Source organism: Alosa pseudoharengus, unplaced genomic scaffold (assembly GCF_046254945.1).
Source record: "Alosa pseudoharengus isolate Yale_2024_CS ecotype anadromous, Long Island Sound unplaced genomic scaffold, YU_APseudo_1.1 YU_APseudo_1.1_scf_20, whole genome shotgun sequence".
Lineage (NCBI taxonomy): Eukaryota > Metazoa > Chordata > Actinopteri > Clupeiformes > Clupeidae > Alosa > Alosa pseudoharengus.
In genome coordinates this window covers 11,895,335-11,916,907 of record NW_027468664.1, presented here as the reverse complement: position 1 = coordinate 11,916,907, position 21,573 = coordinate 11,895,335, and the positions used below count along the sequence as shown (strand labels likewise).

The 21,573-nt window shown below is 43.9% G+C and overlaps 2 protein-coding genes across 4 annotated transcripts in view; one reads left to right on the top strand and one right to left on the bottom strand.

The window, feature by feature from the left end:
* The window catches only part of kiaa0930, a 67,239-nt gene extending 60,632 nt beyond the window's left edge, over positions 1 to 6,607 (top strand). The window contains exons 3-10 of one of the 2 annotated variants that reach the window (XM_076296580.1): positions 1,089 to 1,193; positions 1,506 to 1,583; positions 1,929 to 2,030; positions 2,497 to 2,637; positions 3,090 to 3,278; positions 3,574 to 3,730; positions 5,039 to 5,194; positions 5,596 to 6,607. In XM_076296580.1, the coding sequence (XP_076152695.1) occupies positions 1,089 to 1,193; positions 1,506 to 1,583; positions 1,929 to 2,030; positions 2,497 to 2,637; positions 3,090 to 3,278; positions 3,574 to 3,730; positions 5,039 to 5,194; positions 5,596 to 5,636 (969 nt within the window). In that variant the 3' untranslated portion in view covers positions 5,637 to 6,607. Of the gene's footprint in view, positions 1 to 1,088; positions 1,194 to 1,505; positions 1,584 to 1,928; positions 2,031 to 2,496; positions 2,638 to 3,089; positions 3,279 to 3,543; positions 3,731 to 5,038; positions 5,195 to 5,595 lie in introns of both variants that reach the window. The other variant, XM_076296579.1, reaches the window with a different exon arrangement.
* Positions 6,608 to 8,572: 1,965 nt separating this feature from the next.
* nup50 (nucleoporin 50) lies at positions 8,573 to 21,161 on the bottom strand. Of its 2 annotated transcripts, none has more exons than XM_076296577.1 (8): positions 21,043 to 21,161; positions 18,840 to 18,922; positions 17,299 to 17,382; positions 16,897 to 17,137; positions 14,768 to 15,646; positions 13,395 to 13,485; positions 13,009 to 13,127; positions 8,573 to 10,227 (listed from the first exon to the last, which is right to left on the bottom strand). In XM_076296577.1, exons 2-8 carry the CDS (start codon positions 18,906 to 18,908, stop codon positions 10,028 to 10,030), a joined length of 1,683 nt encoding a protein of 560 aa, XP_076152692.1. In that variant the 5' UTR covers positions 18,909 to 18,922; positions 21,043 to 21,161; the 3' UTR covers positions 8,573 to 10,027. The 2 variants fall into 2 exon arrangements, with proteins under 2 accessions (XP_076152692.1, XP_076152693.1); XM_076296578.1 differs by having other exon boundaries at positions 13,395 to 13,482.
* Positions 21,162 to 21,573: the final 412 nt, after the last annotated feature.

Genomic DNA, 21,573 nt, shown 5'->3' with positions numbered 1-21,573 from the left:
ACCCACACACACACTGTCACCATAGTAACCCCTGCCTCTCAGAATCGCACAGTCAGAGATGGCCTTTGTGTGAACCAGTGAGGACTTCAGACAATAAAGCATTCCTTCACAGGAAGTTCAGCACAGTCAATTAGAAACAGGCCTCACACCTATGCTCTCACGCACGTGCACACATGCACACCCCCATGGAGAGTGCACGTTAAGCGTAAGCATCTAGCCTTATGAGAGGCCAAGGAGATGCTGCCCTGAGCAACCCTACGTTTAGTCATCATGGGTGGAGGCCACAAGGGCGAATCTCCCCATGTTTCACCATCAGTTATGCAAACATCAGCCACCCTACTGAGATGTGAAGGAAGAGTGTGGTGTAAAAGAGAAGCTGGTGCTGCATGCAGTCTTGCCCATGTGAAAAATCCAGAATTTAGAGTGAAAGAGTGTTAAGCAGAAAAGTAAAAACATATGTATGGTTCCCCTCAAATGAAATCAAAATCAGTCAGGAAATGTATACATTTTTTGAAGTGGTGGATCATCTAGAGACAGATTGACCCGTAAACTCGGTGAGCATGGGAGACATTCCTTCTGTCTTGATCATCTGCTGTCTCTCTTTCCGTCTTTCCTTCCTCGCTCGACTCCTCCCCTCGTTTTTGTCTTTATTACTCCTCCTCTCTCATGGGGGTTCAGATGCCTCCCAGACACACACTGAGTGAGTTATAACCCGTCACGCTGCTGGGGCCAGTGCCATGCTCATCTCTAATGGAGAGAGAGAGAGAGGGAGAGAGAGAGAGAAGGATGGAGAAAGAAAATATCAAGCTAGGAGCGACATGAAGCAATAATCAAGATGACTTTTGTCCCCTTCAAGGACAAAAGAAAGTATAGCACACTTGAGCAATGGAAGTGAACTTATATTAGTTTGGGAAAGTCACACAAGAGGACATCATAACACCTGTTAGGCACTGTTCCATGTGATGTTTTTTTCCCTATTGATTTGTGAAACAATAACGTCCATATCAGTTTTCTTTGTATGGAGATGTAGTATGTCTTTTAGACATAATGTACTCATGTGTGTCTCTCTGTGCTTTTCTGTTGCTCAGGTAGAGGTGGAGGTGTACAGGAGGGACTCCAAGAAGCTCCCTGGCCTGGGGGATCCTGACATTGACTGGGAGGAGAGTGTCTACCTGAACCTTATTCTGCAGAAGGTTAGAGAGCTCAGCTACAGTTGACTATCTCCTTTTGCAGTGCAGATGAAGCTGTGCAAACTACATTTGACTTGACGACTTGACAAATACATGACAATACATTTACATGACAAATAAATGTAAAATTGATCCACAACCTCGTCATATAGGATTGTCACTAAATATACTGGTAATATACATAGAAGTTAAGAATATAAAAGTCATAGAAGTCAAGTCAGTTTATTTATATAGCACATTATCACAACAGAAGTGGATTATCTAATATACAAATAGGCCTAATATAAATGTTGTTGCTTTTGTTCTCTTTTCTAGTTGGACTATGTGGTCACCTGTGCAGTTTGCACTCGTTCCGATGCAGGTGATATTCACATCCATAAAAAGAAATCTCAGGTAAGATTAGTCTCAGAGAACAAGCTGCTATCTTGCTTCATGTACTGGCATCATATAAGGATGTGCATGATTTGGGATATTTAGCTAACAGAGGGGTGTGTGTGTGTGTGTGTGTGTGTGTGTGTGTGTGTGTGTGTGTGTGTGTGTGTGTGTGTGTGTGTGTGTGTGTGTGTGTGTGTGTGTGTGTGTGTGTGTGTGTGTCTGTGTGTGTCTGTGTGTGTCAGTGTGTGTCAGTGAGTGTGTGTCAGTGTGTGTGTGTCAGTGTGTGTGTGTGTGTGTAAATACATGTGAGGACCCAGCTCATGCATACATTCAATCTGATTGTGTCTGTGGTTCTGTTTCCAGCAAGTCTTTGCCACCCCCAGCAAACACCCCATGGACAGCAAGGGCGAGGAGTCCAAGATGAGCTACCCAAACATCTTTTTCATGATCGACAACTTTGAAGAGGTACCTCCCGCTTCCTCCCTTTCCCCTTACTTCCCACACAATCTAACGCGGGTCCAGTTTGATTGACTGTGGGAACTGGCCAATGGGGCCCCTGGGACATGTTGCTGATGGAGTCTGGAGTGGCTGTCTGTCTAATGAATTGTAATTTGCTGGGGTCACAGACGTCCATGCTGCCAGTGCAGCTTCATTAACCCTGGTAGGGAAACAGGTAGCCCCTGTTTCAAATGGCCTCGACTCTAATGAGAAATCAATGAGGTAGCCCTCACCGCTAGGCGTGCTAGCGCTCAACTTAGCTTAGCTTAGCTTAGCTCGTCAAACGAGGAGGCCAAAGATATGTGGATGCCATGAAATGAAAAGATGAAGAAAATGTTATGGATATGCTGATAACATGCAATGGCAGAATGACATGCAGATGTACTGCTGCTTTGTGCTCGTTTCTAAATCATTAAATGTTTCTAAATCGCAGGTGTTCAGCGACATGACTGTCGGAGAAGGGGAGATGGTGTGTGTGGAACTGGTGGCGAGTGACAAGAGCAACACCTTCCAGGGAGTCATCTTCCAAGGCTCCATCCGCTACGAGGCCCTGAGGAAGGTCTATGACAACCGGGTATGCCACTGCCCTTACCCCAGCTCCATATTTCAGTTTGGCTTACTTCAATTGTGATTGTTTGTGTTTAGTTATTACACGGCTCTTCACAATGCAAGTAGAACGCTCCATTGACTTGAATGGGATTTCCCAAACTTCTAGCGGTCATTATTTAAACTTCATTCAAAAGTGAAAAGCAGATGGTTGATCAGCTATGTTCTAAAGAATGTTTGTTCAGCGTGTGTTGTTGCAAACTATTTACAATATACTATATACAATAATGACCGGCGTTCTATACATTACCTCTTACTTATTGCATGACGATTGCATCTGTCATGATTATTCAAATTAAAGTCTTAACAATGTGCCATTCAAAGCATTTTCACCCACCATCTGTTTAGGGACCTGAGCACGGCACAGTACTTGTACTACATAAAGTTCTCTCTCGCGCGTGTGGGAATGCGTGTGTGTAGGTGAGCGTGGCGGCCAAAATGGCTCAGAAGATGTCATTCGGCTTCTACAAGTACAACAACATGGAGTTTGTGCGGATGAAAGGTCCGCAGGGCAAAGGTCACGCCGAGATGGCCGTGAGCCGGGTGCCCACTGGAGACACGTCGCCCTGCGGCACCGAGGAGGATCAGGACTCCCCGATGCACGAGCGGGTCAGTACCACACACGCACGCACACGCACGCACACGCACACACACAGAAATTGCTTAGAATGACAAGCAAAAATTACATTTCCGTAGAACTATGCTTGTGGTTTTGTAACATACACAGGTACACTCAGAGAGTGCTAAGAGTGACATGCTCAAATCAAAGTTCCATAGCACTAATGTACTGTATATGTGGGTTTACCCCACACACACACACACAGAGACACACACATACAGACACAGTGATGTGACCTTCCTGATGTTCTGATAGCATCCATCCACCCCCCTCTCCACCGGACAGATGACCTCGTTCAGCACGCCCCCGACCCCGGAGCGTAACCGGCCGTCCTTCTTCTCCCCCTCGCTGCGCAGGAAGCTCCCTCGCACGCTGGCCGAGATGAAGAAGTCCCACTCGGCGAACGACAGCGAGGAGTTCTTCAGGGAGGAGGATGACACAGGTGACCACACCTCAGTGACCAGAGACCTACCATACCCCCCCTCTTTATACACACACACACACACACACACACACACACACACACACACACACACACACACGCTCCAAAGTGAATCCAACACTTATGAAACTTTAGCACATCGTAGTAGTATATAACACACATGGCCCTTAAATTACTCCAATAAGCTCAATGGTTCCTCGGATAATTACTTGTCTGCTGCTTGGTGTTTTGTGCACTGGCAAATTAGGTGGCTGTGAGCGTAAAAGTAGGACACCTCTAACTCGTCTGTTCTTTCATTTTTTAAATTTGCGTTCTTCTGAAGTAGTACAGTACCCTTGGTCTCACGACATCGCAAGCATTTACTGCCTTATGGTTTTACAGATTTTACAGCATACACCAGTTGCAATTTCATCTGCTGGTGTATTAATAGGTCAATCCTTACCACATCGTTCCATCATACTTGCAGATAAAGCACGACATACGCAAATATTGGTTGGCAAACGTCATGTCGGCTTTTCTTGTCATTTCCACATATGTATGGGCTACAGTGTCGCATAGAACATAAAACCGACAGAAAATATAACAAGTCACCAGTAGTTAAATAGACTCAATTTAGGACGTTACAATATACAAAACACTGTACACATTGAACACAAACATACATGCCATGCAAACCTCTGTTAACACCTGACACAGCTGGAAGTTGAGCCATGTAACAGTAGTTAGTCAGGTGGGCAACTGGGCGTGTTATGGAATGGTATTCTGTACATGTACACTGAGGTTTGTTAGCGTCCATTTTAAGAGACGGTTTAAGAGATTAACCTTTACTGTGACACTGCGGAGTGCTCTGGAAGTGATAAGTGATACTTCTCACCCCGTGATTGAGGTTGTCTGAGAAACTAACCTTTGCCCAGTCTTAATTGGGAGCTATTTAAACTGCCATCTGGGGTGTCCTTCAGTGTAGCCATCCTTCAACTAAAACTACTGTTATTGCTCCATAGAGGAAACCATAGTTCTGTTAGTTGCATTTGGGGATAGTTTTGGAATGCTTTTGATATTTGTATGTACTGCCCCCCAGTGGTATTGCAGTGGCACTGCCTCATAGTGCAAAACTAGCCGCCTTTCACATCTTAACAATGTTTTTTATGGAAGCATTTCAGTATGATGATGGCTCAGTAGTACAATAATATTGGAACCATTCCCCACTATAATACTATACAGTCATACAATAAAATGGATACTAATTGATACTACACGTACAATTGAGAATGATGCTGAATGTAAACGTGGATGTGCTGTTTTCCCCAGACTACGGCAACCCCACCAACCTGCGCTCTCGCTCTCTGTCGGGGACCAGTCGCTCCCTGGTGGGTTCTTGGCTGAAGCTCAACCGCACGGAAGAGTACTTCCTCCTCTTCTCCCACCTCACCTATGTCACACTTCCGATCCATCGCATCACCTCAGGTACACACACACACAGGCACACAGGCACAGATACATACACACAAAGCACTTCATTATGAAACACCTCATTCCATTGAATCTGTTCAGATGTACACAGTTATTTCAATCATACATACATACAAGTACACACACACACACACACTCACAATGTACACACACACACACACGTGCACATACAATCATAGTGTACACACACGTCACAATCACACATGCAGGTGTGCCCACACACACACACACACACACACACACACACACACACACACACACACACACACACACACACACACACACACACACACACACACACACACACACAGCATTATGGTATTGAGTGAAGGAATGACAGATGTGGACTCTGTGTGGTAAACTCAGTCACACCCATGTCTCCCTTCACATTACAGATATTCTGGAGGTGAGACAAAGACCTATCCTGATGACTTAGCGAAAGCCTGACTGCCTAAGACACTCACTACCAAGTGCCTACCTGCATCAGGCCAACTGACTCAACACTACCATCTAGTGTCTGGATGACGTAACAACACCAAAAACTGAAGAGGAGTGAGTAGATGGACAAAAGATCACAGAACAAACAATGAAAAGGAGAAACCTTTGGAGGAAAGAAAAAAAAAAAAAAAAAAACCAGCCAATCAAAAAGTGCCTCTTACCACAGCCCCGCCTCTCTTGGAGAGCTGTTGGCGGTGGAGGGGAGGAGGACGTGAACCGTCTCCACGGTAACACAACCGTGGACATCAGGCGCTGGGGAAATCCTGGAAACCCTGCAGGCTTACACTTCCTGGAAAACTCCCTGGTACGCCAAGGGAGGGGTTAAAAAGGGATCTAAAAAAGTGTGTGTGTGTGTGTGTGTGTATGTATATGTGTGTGATGGGGTGGGAGGGTTGGGGGGTGTGGGTAAAAAAAAAAAAAGAATGTTTTCCTGTTATCTGTAAATACACTGCTGCTTAGCTACTCAGTGAATCACAGTCTGCTTTCCACTCCTTGGAGCCTTGTTCGACGTACACACACACACACACACACGTGCGCACACACTCGCGTGCAAGCGTTAAGTACCGCAGTGTATGCTGTTACTCAGTGCTTAAACACAGTATCCAAAGGCAAGGTGTCTCCCTAATCTTTCCCTGAGCCTTAACACTCCTTACCAGCTGATCTGTACTAGGGGAAGAAACTTTTAAACACACACACACACACACACATACATACTCTCAAAGGCCTCAGTTATTCACTGATTGATCCTGACGAGAACCAAGTTACCATCTTTGTTCTAACCTGCCAGTTGGGAGCACAACTCACACCTAGAGAAGCAGTGTTCTGATGACCGATGTGTGTGATGAGATCTACACCTGTAGCACACTATGTGAGGGGAGGGAGAGAGGAAGGGGAGGTGGGGGGAGTAACATTTTAGCAAAGCAGATGATGCTGTGTGTGTGGGGGGGGGGGGTCGTTTGACAGACCTGCTTCAAAGGTGATTTCCTTGGCATGACACACCTGAAGAAAGAGGGTTTTCTTTTTTTTTTATTATTGCATTGCAGCCAGCCATGCCACATTGTTCCAGGTTCCACAGTGGTGAACAACACGACTCGGTCAACACACACACACACACACACACACACTCACACTCACACTACAGCAAGAGTGCTCATAGCCAACATGGAGAATGTACACTAGTGGTCAGACCCTTCCGGTCACTGGACACATCGGACTCAAGTGGCCCTGTGAATAGAAGGGTCCACTTCGATGATGACTACACAAGCTAGTCAAGTTAAGGCGCTATTCCGAGGTTGAGTTTTCTCTGCGATGTAGATCTGCAACGTTTTGTTCCTCTCCCTTGGTCTTTTACTGTTTCTATGTGACGTGTGTTAAAAAAAAGAAAAAGGTTTTGTTAACGCTTCTTGTCTGAACACGCAAATGTTTCTTTCACAGACTGGAACAGACACGTGGCATTCTTACTTATTCTTACTGCATACATGGCTCCCAATAGGCAAGCTTCATAAGAGTACAAGGTGTAACGGAGAAGTGTGCTTTCTCTTCCAGTGTTGTTCATTTAGAGAGCTGAATGTATTCAGTGTTATTAAAAACTGTTAAGACTGCTTTCATAAACATTTGATATCGAACTGAAAGCGTAAAAGCAGAGGTATACACTCTAGCGCCATTTTTAAATGCTTTTTTCAACACTTTGAGACAGTATTTATTTATATTTATTTCCTGTAAGCTTCTGGGTAAGAAATATCCCTGTCGATCCCATGAAGATAGCTTGTGAGGTCTATGAGTACATACACCTTTGTTTTATGCTTTAAAAAAATTGCTTTTTGTATCCATTTAAACAAAAAATGATTTAGGAAGTCAATGTGCATGTTCCACCCATACTTCTGTTGTATCATTTCCCAAGTGTCTGTATGTTTTTCCTCCTTTATGAAAATACAGATTATCAGAAAAAAATTGAGTCCCACTTTCAATTCACTCCCCTCCCCTCCCTTGTTACATTTACTTACACATTGGCTGACCACACTTTTAGAAAAAAGGGTTCGGAAGGGTTATATAGAACCACATAGGTTCTTTAGCATAGAACTGGAACTGTTTCACCAACAAAAGGTGATATTTCAATGGTTATGTTGAGTAATGTTGGTGAGTTGCTTCTAAGGATTATGGGTAAATGCTACTTTCTTGTTGTTTTTTTTCTCGTTAGTGTTTATTGTGGCTTATTGGGATGTGTATAAGGTAGAACAACTAATGGGCAAAATGACAAAGTTATTTAAAGAGAATTGTCGTCAGGAATACCATTAAGGAGAAGACCATTCTTGAAATATATATAAAGGACAGTTTAGGAGATAAACAGACATCCCTCCTGGGTTAAATGCAAATCACAAAGTTGGGCACCGAATGCTTACTTGTATTATTTGTCTGTACTTCTTTCTGGGATGGAGTTGATGTCCGCCGTATAAGGTGAAGATTCTTGGACCTTGTACGTTTACTATAGTTATAAAAGCTGTAGCAACTGGACTAATAGTCATAAAAAGAAAGTTCATATTCACAATACACGTGAACTATTCACTGTACAATTAAATTTGTGTATATCTGTTCCTGCCTCCAGCACCTCTACATTAAGCCCTATGCACAGGATGAAGGTGTTGTGGATGGCCATCTACCTGATGGTTTGTAGCATCAACGCAGATAATTACAACAGACATGACAACAGTATATAGCCTTTAGTGTCAGTGTCACAAACAGAGTTATGCGTTTTATTTTAAGATTACATATCAACCCTTACTGATATGTGATCTCTTTTTAAAAAAAAATATGTGGGCTGGGTCTGGGGCATTCTTATATTCCATATAGAACCATTCCAATGCAGAAACATAGCACCCTGTATGGTTGATTATCGTATGTAGGTTTTTAAAATGATCCATTTGAAACCATTTTGGGTACCGTATTTGTATCAAAGGATGGAACCTTTTTTCTAAGCGTGCATGGTTCTGCAAACATGCACACACGCACTTCTGAAAAGTGGACAGTTGTAGTAGTGCATTAGTAAAAAGCAACTTTGTTCGGTGTAGTTTATTCTCCAATTGATCAATCTACAGATGTTACCAGGCGCTGTCACTGTTAAAGGCCTTACAAAGGTCACTTGGAAAAAAAGAAAGAAAATAAAAACAGAACAAAACAACCTCCATGAGATCCGTGGTGAGACACTGAATGGAGCAGTAGGGAAACTATCGCTTGGTGGCAAACATCCACAGTGGAACTGGAGGAAGAGGTGCACTTTTGGGCATCATGCCATTCCAAGGAGGGTGGGTGGGTGGGGTATACAGCGTCCATTTACACCCTCATTGAAGAATAAATAGTCAATTACAGCAAGTGCCAAAACGCACAACCACACACATGCATGCATCCATCCATCCACAACACACACACACACACACACACACGTTTACACAGGACCAAAAAAAACATTACATCAGAAATGATTGTTAGATCATTCAACATTCTGATTATGCCAAATCATCTACAGAGGAAAAAAAAAAAAACAGAAAAAGAAAAAGTAAACTACCACTTCCATTCAGTCGTCACAAAACTGTTTCATATACACATCATCCGCTTTCCCGTCTTTCGACTCTTAAAAGATGAGATTGCAGATGCTGCCTTCACAGCCACCATTTTGTTGTTTTTTTTTTCTTTTCCTAAAAAGTGCAAGCCTGGCAAATAGAAAAAACACATTCAAGCCACAAACAAACCTCCATTCACACTCCTATAACAATTTCAAACTTTGCCCTACCTGACGCATTTGCAACCTGGCGAAAAGAAACGAACAAAATAACAAACCAACCAATCACCATAAAAATTGTCCGTTTAAAAACAAAACCTTTTGTGATTCACTTTCGTCTAATCTCTTAAATTAACCGATAGCAGCTGGGGGGGGGGGGGGGGGGACCAAAAACCCAAAGGAATGTTCTTGACAACAGGCCTTCCTGGATCCTAATCAACCACTCAGGAGCCTGCCTCTTTAAGCCATCCTGCATGAACACTGCCTTGAAAAAAAGAAAGAAGAAAAAAAAAAAAGAGTCCCTTTCCTCTTTCGTTTGAACATATAGCTGAGCTTGTTGACACAGCGGATGATGGGGGTAGCCACATTTGGGGGTAAGACAGATAATACCGAGGGCTGAGTGTGTCTGGGGAATGGAGGGGGGAGGGGGGGGGGGGGCACGTTTGGGTTTGGTTTTTGTGAGCTGCGGGTTTAAGATCTGAGTGGGTGGGGTGGGGGGGGGGTTCAGTAGGTGGATGAGTGGGTGGGGTGGGGTAGAGAGTCTGAGACCGCGCTCTTCAGGCCCGCTTCTCCAGCATGAGCTTGTGCAGCTCGTCGGCGTCCTCCGCAGTCTTGACGCGGATCAGCATGGGCACGGGCGTGCTGGGGTTCTTGTCGTCCACCGCCGGGTTCGGCACGCACACCACCATCACATTGTTCTTGCCTGTGCGCGAGCAGGGCATGTTGGATGACACCATGATGTTCAGTAGAATGTTTCCTAGAAAACAAAGAGCACAAAGACATCATAAGCTTAAGTTAGCCAATTAGTTATATATAAAAATCATGATGAACAATCTATTTATGAACAATATATGAAGAGTTTGGTTCCAAAACCCCTATATCCTCTATTTTAATGAATTTTCATAAATATTTTGTTGTTGTTGTTGTTTTCCAGGTAATTTCAGTGGAGCTGTAATTGGGTTATTGTTGTTTGATTTATCTTTACTCAATCAAAACACAACTGCAATTTCATTGATATTGTCTAAAATATACAATTGAATAGCATGACTTATTAATGTTTTTATAAGATACGCTATATGAGATATAGCGTTTTGAAACCAAACTGGTCATATATGAACAAAAGAGAATTCACAGACTACTGCTCTAGTAGGAAGAGACAAATGAGTCTTCCCATCTTTAGAAGACAAAAAAAGAGAAATTCACAGAAATCCATCTCTTTTTTAAAGGGTTCATTTCAAAGAGCTACGATCCCTGTGATACAACCTTTTGCCACCAGGGGGAGACACTGCACATCTGTGCTGTGATTTATTGCTCTTCCTCAAGGTGACTCCTCCCTATGAACAGCCACCCCCCCCCCCCCCATCCCCACCAATAAAGTGCAGCTTCTCATTCCTCTTGAAAGAGATGCGAATGCCAGCGTTTTTCCGGAATGGCAAAGCTGTCAGAACAATTCCCTTCAGAGGCCGTAATTATGACCTAGTTTCAAACGCGTTCCACTCAGGCAGTAAACAAAGATGAAAGACGCTTTCTGCTTTTATGCATATGCCAGGTTATTTTCGTGGGGGAAAAGAAATATTGGGAGAGGACAGAAGAAGAGAAAAAAATCAATTTTAACCACAAACTTGAAAGCTTTCAATTCTGAAAAAGTATCTGCTTCTGGCAACGTGCACCAAGTTTAATAGCATTAGAGCTCCAGAGCCTACTTCCACTTTTATGGGGGCCTGAAAGGCATTTTGGCAGGAGCCAAGGTTAACACACTCATCAGTTTGTTTTACGTCACTGTAGAAAGACCCTGGCAGTGATTGAAATTACAAGATAGCTTGCTAAGAACCTGCTGAGACTGATTTTGGCCCTGTTAAAAAAATCTGAATCACAGGGGGGAAAAAAAAAAGTGGAAAACATGCTGTACAATGCACTGACACAAACACATCACAGGCAACATCAATAACAATGAGATCACCTAGGCCGCAGAACCACAAAAGCCTGCTCGCTTATCTCCTCAAAGTACATCCAATACACACACACACATACACATCACTATAACTGGAATAGTTTGAGCTGCTGCAGCTGTCTCCACTGTGGGCCTATGGAGCATGGCTGTGACGGCCCTAATGAAAGTGAAACCATATTGCCACATGGGGCTCCTGGGTTAGTTAATCACATTACACACACATGCATCATTTATGAGCTTTTTACTACCACTTGTTTTTGTGAGCAAGTCTTTTTTTCCCCCCTAGTACCAGTCTGGCTGGTACAATTTGTGAAACTGAACTAGATCATTTAATTCAACTCATATGTAATGTATACATCTTTCCATCCTCCTGAGTTATAGAACCTTTCAACTGCATAAACAAGCATGCGCGTTCCTATGGCATTTCCGGTGGCAGAGAAAACAACATTGAGGTAAAGGTAACTTGGCTAAACAAAAGGAAAAAAAATAAAAGAGCATAAAGCCAAATAAAAATTTTCATTTCAAAGTATCTGTGTTGATTTTGAGCGTTTCAACCAGAAACCTTTGGGTCTTTTAACAATGTAGTCGCTGTCCCTGGTGCTGAAGACAATATAACACAAACGTCTCAAGTGATCATGGCCGATTTTCTTACACTACTGTCAAAAGGAGCACAATGAACACTTGGTATTAGGCTTAGCCACTATTTTAATACTATTATTCAATACTATTTCTCCAATTTATCTGAGCATTTTTGAAGTGTGCAGTGCAAAAAATTAACCACTGTCTGTCTAAACCACAACCTCAGTTTAGTTGTCTACGAAAAATTCACTGTACTATGAGTCATGAATCTAGGCATTAAAGAAGCCCTATGCAACAATTTTAGCAAAAATGACCTTAATTATGCAGTTTGAGAGTCGGTCTGATGGTTCTACAACACTTTTTGGGTCGTTTGGTGGGTGCTTCGTCTCCCCCTAGTGCTTCTCCGCGGAAAAAACAGATATATGCAACTTTCTGGTCCCGGACCGAAGAAATCCGGATGTGACTCGGCGGAGGGCCTCGAAAATGTAGTCAGATTGTAGTTTCTAAGAAGACTGCAAAACGGACTCCGACTTGGCTTTGTTGCTGTTAAAATTGTAAGTAGCTTGGTTTCTTGATGGCTAGCTCGCTAGCTAGTGGGGGTTTAGCGTACCAGTCACTTGCTACCGAAGCTGCAGGGGGAGCTATGTCGTGAAAAATGCAAGCCCAAATCAGGCGAAAACCCAGAAACGGCGAAAGAATAACCAGACTTGCATAAGGCTTCTTTAATAACTGACTGGGTGCTATCATCTTGTTAAAACATATACTATGAGCTAAACTTTCAAAATTAACAAAAACAATTAGATCATGGCTCTTGTGCTACCATGACACCTGAGCCATACCATTTCAGTAAACCTTGAGTTGGTCCCACCAACTGGAAATGTGATAGATATATGACTTTGTGTGAGTGTGTGTGTCTAAGACAACAGTCACTCACCTCAAATAAAATGCATTGCTAGTGTGTGGGTGTGTGTGTGTACACATGTGTTAGAGTTGTGACACTGTCCTTACCCAAGTTGGTGTCAGCACGGACCAGCAGCTGCAGTTTGCCCTCGGCCACCGTCTTGAGATGCAGCGTGCCCACCCCCTTCTCCTTGAACTCACTCTCCTTCTTATAGAACAGCTTACACCTGAGGGAGAGGGGACCCAGAGTCCAGGTTAGACACCATTACAACACAACACCTACAGACAAACAGGACCTTGTGGAATCATTTGGTCAGGTGAATCTAGCTAATTTATTGTCCCATCAACGTTAAATACATTTAAATTTACCTACAACAGCCAACTAAGGGTCATTTAGCAAAAGCCAACACCAATGACATGGACTACATAGGCAGGTATGATACAAATGTACAAGTGAACGGGTAGGTGTGGACACATGGCTATAGAACACTGACTTTTTAGAGTAGAAGGCATCTTTCTCCTTGACCTCTTTCACCACGGGAACGGGCGGCTCCTCGGAGTCCTCATCTGCCCCGTTAACATCTGCTGGGAGAGAGACAGAGACAGGAGAGGGACAGAGGATGACGAGAGAGGAACGCAGAGAGAAAGGGGGGGGGGGGGGGAGAGAAAGAAAAAGACAGAGGCGGAAGGAGAGAGAGAGACACAGAGAGAGAGAGAGAGAGAGAGAGAGAGAGAGAGAGAGAGAGAGAGAAAAGACAGAGGCAGAAGGAGAGAGAGAGAGAGAGAGAGAGAGAGAGAGAGAGAGAGAGAGAAAGACAGAGGCGGAGAGAGAGAGAGAGAGAGAGAGAGAGAGAGAGAGAGAGAGAGAGAGAGAAATGTAGTCAAGCAGTCAGTATTGCACAACCTCCAGCAGTGCTCCTCGCAGTGAACGGTGTCCAGGTTCCTGTCATTATTATTAATGAATGGTTATTAATCTCCTATTAATCCTGCACAGCAAACCCATAACAAGCATACCATGCCATACTTACAGAGGCAACTGACGAGTGTCAATTGAATCATTATATTAGGTTTCTTATAATCATTACAACTGTACTGTAAATGTGTCATATCAAATATTAAATTGTGGGTCATATGAGTATGGGCTATAATATGTGCATTATAGTGATATTTGAGAACCTTAACAGAGTCCTTTTATACTGTAAGAGTCTAATATTTTCTTAGATAATTCCTACTCCAGCCAGAACAGAAAAGTCTGCTGTCCAAAAAATCCCTAGTGAAAATATTGTGCATTATGATCATTGCTCCATCATTGCTGATATAAATATTTGACATGATGCAGTGGTCAGGTCATATACATCTCAAGATGCACTGTATCCAAAGACATAACAATCAATATGGCATTTCTTGTCATAGTCAGAGCTCAATATATTGCAAAAGGTTTAAACATACAATTATACACTTTGGGGATTCATTTACCATTTATTAGTCTAGTCATTTATTTTTTGTGTTTTAATACCAACTAGGCTACAATTTAATACAAAACCAAGACACTGAAAATCCCAGTTAAATAAAACTACCATTAGATCCAGCACATCTCCAACACAACAAACAAAATCAACCCCTCACTTTCTAACTCACTACACTGGCACACCAGCCCTGTATAAATAAGAGTCAGTCCCCCTCTCCGCTTCTAGACTCAACCTGCCTTGTCCATCTGCAGCCCTCTGCCCAGGTGATGGGAGACAGGACTGCCGTCTGTGGAGCGTGCTCCCCGCACCTGTGCTCCCTGTGGTGAGGGGAGGTGGGGTAAGGTGCGGTGTGGTGCGGTGCGGTGGCACGAGGTGGGGTGTGAGATGAGGGTGCTTACCTGTGCTGGGGGCCGCAGCGGCACTGGGCGCCTCAGTCTTGGCCAGGCTGAAGGAGAAGGGCGCCGAGGGGGCAGCTGCTCCTCCGCTGCCACCGCCGCTCGAGCTCAGACCACCGAAGAGGGAGGGGGTGGAGGAGGAGGAGGAGGAGGACAATGCAGATGAAGAGGTGGAGAAGGAGAAGCTGGGCGCTCCTCCGCCGGGGGGGAATGAGGACAGGACGGAGGAGTCCACCTTCTGGCCGAAGTTAAAGGTGACCCCAGAGGGCATGGAGGCAGGGGTGGAGGAGGAGGAGGAGGTGGAGGAGGAGGTGGTGGTGGAGCTGGAGCTGGAGGCGTCCTTGCTGAAGCTGAAGAGAGACGGGGCTGCGGTGCCACTGCTGCTGGAGGTGGAGACTGGAGCTGTGGAGCTACCGCCGCTGCTGGTCAGTCCCCCAGTCTTCACCCCGTCCGCCGGTGCAGCCTCACTCTTGGCATCGGACGCCGGGGGCCCGGTTGCCGTGGCGCCAGCCCCCCCCACGCCGCCGCCTCCTCCTCCTCCTCCTCCTCCTCCTCCTGCGCCGCCGTACTTCTTCTCGATGCTGGCCAGGTGCCGCTCATAGTCGCGGAAGATGGGGTTGAGGTCGCACAGCGGGTTGTCGTTGACGTGCTTGGTGATCCAGTCGCGCACGGAGCAGTTGAGCGCGGTGAGCTGCCGCCTGTACTCTGCGCTGCTGCTGCTGTTAATGGTGCTGCTGCTGCTAATGCTGCTGCTGCTGCTGCTGCTGCTGCCCACGCTCACTGCTGCTCCTGTCGGCCCGGAGGCGGAGCCGTTCCACTGTCGCTCACTGCCCACAGCCAATGGGGGGGCTGCGGAGGAGGGGCCGTTGAATGTCAATGAGCCTGGGGAGCCCCGAAGCAGAGGAGGAGGAGGAGGAGGAGGAGGAAGGGGCAGGGAGGGAGGATGGGAGAGAAAGAGAGCGAGTAAGAGAGGAGGAGGGAGTGGGGGAGAGAGAGAGAGAGAGAGGAGGGAGAATGAATCTGACAGCCTTGATATTCCTCAAGCCGAACTGCTCTCTCGCCTCTGATACACCAAGAGAGTACTGAGGGGAGAGGGTCGGCCCAACGCAATGCTATGCAGCTCTGCAGACGCCCCCCTCCGTCCCCTCTCCCCCACACACAGAGACACACACACCTCCATTCCCCAACCCCCACTATTCATCTGAATTCTGTGACTACACAGAGCACTGCAGCTCTGCTCCCCCTCCCGTCCCTTACATAGAAATAACACTCTCTGCAGCGCGCGCGCACACACACACACACACACACACCACTGCTTCAGCTCCATTAGCCATGAATGCCAAGAGTCAGGCTCCAACAATAGAGCATTTTTTGAGTCCATTTCAGAATAACACTGACTAGGTCGAGCTCACACTTAGCTTTCAGGATGCTCTTTCTTTTTCCTTTTTTTAAAATACAGCACAGTCTTGATCAAAACAGATCCACCAACCTTTAACAGTGAAAGTTTATAAAGAATTGAAATACAGCTATAAGCATCCAATTGCAATAGTTACCTTGCAATTGTTCTGACACAAGCACAGCCAGAATGGTTGTGGTAACAACTTTTCCTATTTACAAACGATGAAAGCTCCCATACTGTCAAAATAGAATATGTCAACATGTTGACCCAAAGGGGACATCTGTAAGACCTGAAAATTAAATGAACCATCACTACTATACATTTTCCTCTCATCTCAATGGACCTTATTCTGCATTTTAATTTAATGAATGTAGTTTCTCTTCATCCTCCTGTATCTTCTAATTAAATCTGACGATACATTTTTAAGCTGTGTGAAGGAGATAACCACCTGTCAGATACACACACCAGATGTTCTCACCAGGTTCCTAGACTATTCATCATGTAGTTTTGTGCTATGCATCCATGTTGATAGATACTGTTCATGACTATATTGCTCATCAGTCTCCACAGTACCATATTGTCCATAGCTGTATATTAACACACACAGCCTATATTATGTGAAATCTCCATGACGCGCTAAGAGAAGCATAATTTCATTTTTTTTTTTTTTTAAAGAGGCCAAGGCCAAAGTAGCATCCGAGTGTTCTGCCAGGGGTACAGAGGCGGCACTTACCAAGGGTGGTAGAGGGCTTGGTGGCACCAGGGGAGGAGAAGCTGCCGAAGGCTGGGGCGGCCAGGGCAGAGCCTCCACTGGTGCTGCTGCCGTTGCCATTGGTCAGGCCAGCCAGGGGCTTGAAGCTGGCACCATTACCAAAGCCGGAGAAGGTGGGGGCTGCTGCTGCTGCTGCCGCCGCCGGTCCAGACGCGGAGAGGGCAAAGCCCTTGAATCCCTTAAACGAAGTGCCTCCCTCACTCTGAAGCACAGAGAAACAGCATGTATTATTCACACACGTCCTACCAGGGGAACGAATGGTACAGTGTGACCTGATTTTTATCTATTTTTTTTTTTTTTTTTTGGAGGTGCTTTTTTTCCACCCTTATTCTTTTCTTAAATGAAATGTGTTTTGTTTGGTACCTCTCCACCCAAATTGCGACGTTTGGCCTTCTTGATGGGTCTGTTTTTCATCACATCCATACTGGCCACGGAAAATGTCCCTGCCTGTCAGATAAAAAGAAAAAGAAACATTATTCTCATTTCACACTAATCACACAAACTGACAAATCAACCAACGAATCAATGTATTTGTTTAACGTGCAGCATCACATGGTATCAACACAAATAAATCATTTCTGTTCCAAATTAGTTCATATCTATAACAGGATAATACATATTAGTTAATGTGATACACTGCAACTGTATTGATTTTCTGAGTCACATGACACCAGACACATTCAAAAGGTGGCACGTTTTATGTGGTCTGATGAAGAGACAGCATTATTTCTATAGCTGGTTCAGGGTGAAGTCGGCAGAATCGGCACCATGCAATAACAAAACACAAGCATTTATAATGATAAACGTGGACAATAAGTTACCTGGTCAGAGATGTCATGCGTTATAGCTATGCTATGGCTATGCAATTATGTGGTCCTGGATGGACTACCTCTCAAAAATGTAATAAATAATTTTGCATGATGTATTATATTCAGGGTTTCCACACATTTTCCATTTCAAAATTCCATACATTTCCCATACTCCAATTTCAAACTTCTTGGTAGATTTTTCTGACCATATTCTCAACATTGCAGCCACTTCTGGTTTAGGATAACTTTGTGAAAGCAAATGTATGGACAACCGAAGTGAATTAAAAAATGACACTTACTAAGCTTATTCGTTCATTTAGTCGGGTCATATTTTTTTGAGCCAGCTGGCAGTTTGTACGGGCACTCACTCAATAAAGCTGTCGTCAACTTCAGACTGTAAAACTTTTGCCATTTTATCTAGTGCGTCATAGTTTTCAATGAATAAATACAACCACAAGGTTTTGTTTTCCCCGAGCGGAGCTCATAGACTGTACTTTAGGTCAAATGGAAATGTCATTAGCACAATGTTGGAAATTTGACCTCAAAGACACTCAAAAAAACTAGGAGCCCTAACTTAAATTATGGAAAAATATATTTATCAGATAATACAGTATCCATGTTGAAAATAGCAGACCTACGCAAACATACCAGTGCACAATGGTGTAGGGCACTTTCATAGACCATGGGTTCTCAATTTGGTTTTGGTTCCAGGGTCCCCTTGTGGGAGAGACATTTTTCTGAGGACCCCCTTATAATTGTATCTTGACAATGTGGACTGACAGTTAAGCTACATAACAGTAGGAGTGGTTCATTATGACCTGAGTGAAGTGATTTGTACTGTAGATGTAAAAGTCTGGAAACACAAATACTTCTCCATACCCTTGTTTCTTTTTTCCATACTTATCCAGACCTGGAAATGACTAAAAATAAAATTCCATACTTATCCAGATTTTCTATACTGTGTAGGAACCCTTAAAGGACATGAGCTAGCATGCTTTTATCTGTGCCAGGTGTTTGCAAGGTTTAGGAGTGCCTTTTTTAGTTTGCCCGCTAGAGCTAGTCAAAAAAGCTTATGGAGGCCTTCTAAGTCATTACCTCCTCAGATTCATCCTCCTGATCCCAGTTTCGGTCTGTCAGCTCCTTGTCTGCAATCCTCTTCGCCATGTCAGTACTGATACCTGTTACAAGAGGACATCAATCAGAGCCCAAGCATTTGCCTTTGATGGTTGTAAGTGTCAACAAAAGGAGGACAGCGAGGCTGCGTTCCTATGGAGACAGAGCTTTCCCTTCGTTTATTACAGTAGCGCATTACATTTTCTATGATTGTAACTGTACAGCAAGTAAAAGCATAAACAAAAGCAAAAGCAGCAACTGGGTCTAAGTTAACAGAGGCCTAAATTCAGTGGTGGAAACCCACAATAATAATCCAATAAATAACCAATTAGCTGTCTGGATAAGCACTAATAGCACTCCGGAAAAACACGACCCAAGAAGTTTTAATTCACAAGTACTGACAATGGACACAGCCAGTGGTGTAGTCTACGTGATATTCAGACACTATGCAGTATACCCACTTAAAAAGCATCACCATCTCAGTATACTGGATAGGTATTAACATTTGAGGTTGATCACAGTATATCCACTACAGCTAACTAGACTACACCACTTGACACAGCATGACCCAAGTCTGACCCAGTGCCACTAACCAGCAGAGTGAATCAATGAATCTGCAGAAAACCAGTTCCCAGTGAGAAGGGGCACACGATCTGAAGTCTGAGTTATGATGCTGCGCCTTGTATGCAATACACGATATCTCAGGATCTCCTAGTTTCCATAAGTCACATGTCCAATCAGAAATCAAGGTTCTTCCCCTTGACAGGTGATTGACATGTTGCCGTGTCAATCAGAGCCATAGTCATATTAGTCAATTAATCATATTGTTGAATTTACCTTCTACAGTTTTTAATTAAAAATAATGTATGACTTAATCTGGTTCTCATTTTCAGGTTTTTCGATTAATCGTTCCTAGCCTTGGGTTCTTGACACCTTCCCAAGCGCTCATGGCTTGGTCAGGCCATTAGTCCTATCAAATGTGTGTTGAGTGCACTTTCCACCATTAATCATATAAGTTTTTTGTTATTGGGACTGCTTCTTTATTACTTTTATGTGTCTACGTGTTGGTTTCTAACTGTAAAGTAGTATCAGGTAATGCTTGGTGTGGGTGTGAAGAGAGAGATGTCTTAATGGGCGAGTCCCTACATACAGGTGAGTGCATGAACTTTAAGGAAACAGGACAACGTGTTTCTACTGCAGAGTGGTACATAGGCCTTTTCAATGGATATTTACTTCACTTCCACATATGATTAAGTCTGATTTGTGTAACCACACCGACGTTATAAAAATGTCGACAAAACGCTAGGCTCTAACTATTAACTCTGAGTCTACCTGTCAATCTTGAGCTAAACGAATTAAATGTTGGTATAATCGCATCTTTATTTAAAGTGGTTGCTAGTACTAACGTTACATTAACTGAGTGAGTACAAAGGTGAATTGACGTTAAAACTTCATTAATGTACATTAACTTAGTTACTTAGTTAGTACTAACAGTACTAACATTAATGTTACAACTCTTCTCTAGCTAAGCTGCTAATACCAAATATTAACATATGATGGCAAATTCATGCTTCTTTTGTTATAAGACGAGGCCAACTGGCGTAGTTATAGGTAAATTTAACTTCCTCACTAAACACAAATTGTTGTGCAACAGCTGGCTGGCAAAATAAAGACACAAGTTAGCTAATGTAGTCTAGAGTAAATAGCATGTCAGACACAAAAACACGTAACGATATCGTTTATAGTTAACAAATAGTTCACATTTAGCTAACTAAACTAAAGCTAGCTGTAACGGGTTAAACATTATGAACTACTACTAGCACACAAACTTAAGCTAAAGGTAGTTTGAAATCCAAGCCTGGCGTAACGTCTATGGTTAACGTTAAAGTTGTCCTGTGATCACGAACCTAAAAATCTGTCTGCCAATGGAGACATCCGCGACATTTCACTATGAACCACGAGGGTAAAATATTTAGGCTAAAATAGTAACCATGTGTAACACATACTAGCTGGAATCATCTGACTCGGTTCATATTTAGCTAGAATGCTAACGCAATGCGAAGAAGCCCACTGCAAGTTACCTAACTGGCTAGCAATGCCAAGGTTAGCTTGACGGTAGAGCCTAGTCAGAGTAAAGATTCTGGCTAATATCAATGCAAAAGTGCTGTAAAAAGACACGACATACCTTTACTTTCTTGAAATAGTCACTAAAAGCCCCAATAATCCGTTGAATTAAAACTTTACGCAATAGCAATCTGTCTTTTTCAAAATTAAATGCCGGGCCCTTTTCACGCCGCCATTTTACAAAACGGAATATTCGCGCGTCCTGATACTACAACACGCATGCGTATAATATCTGAGGCAGTTCAATTTCCTTATGGGAATTGTAGTTTCCCGACACAAAGCAGAAAGTGCCCAAAATTGACTGCCTCCAACAGAGGCTGGATTGTGTGTGGTAGCCTATATGTTTAGACTTGAGACTTGAGATGCAACGCTGAGATACACCACGCAGCCAAAATACATTTCACCCCTACTCACACTGAAGGCAACAAAGGTGCTACTTGCAGTAGCTTGTGAGACTGTGTGTGTGTGTGTGGGGGGGGGGGGGGGGGGGGGTAGATGGCAATGATCCAAGCTCTCGGGATACTACACAGTCTTGCCAAGATAGGAACAGGTGCAGGAGAAAGTAGGAAGTAAGCTGGGAGCCGTATCGGCA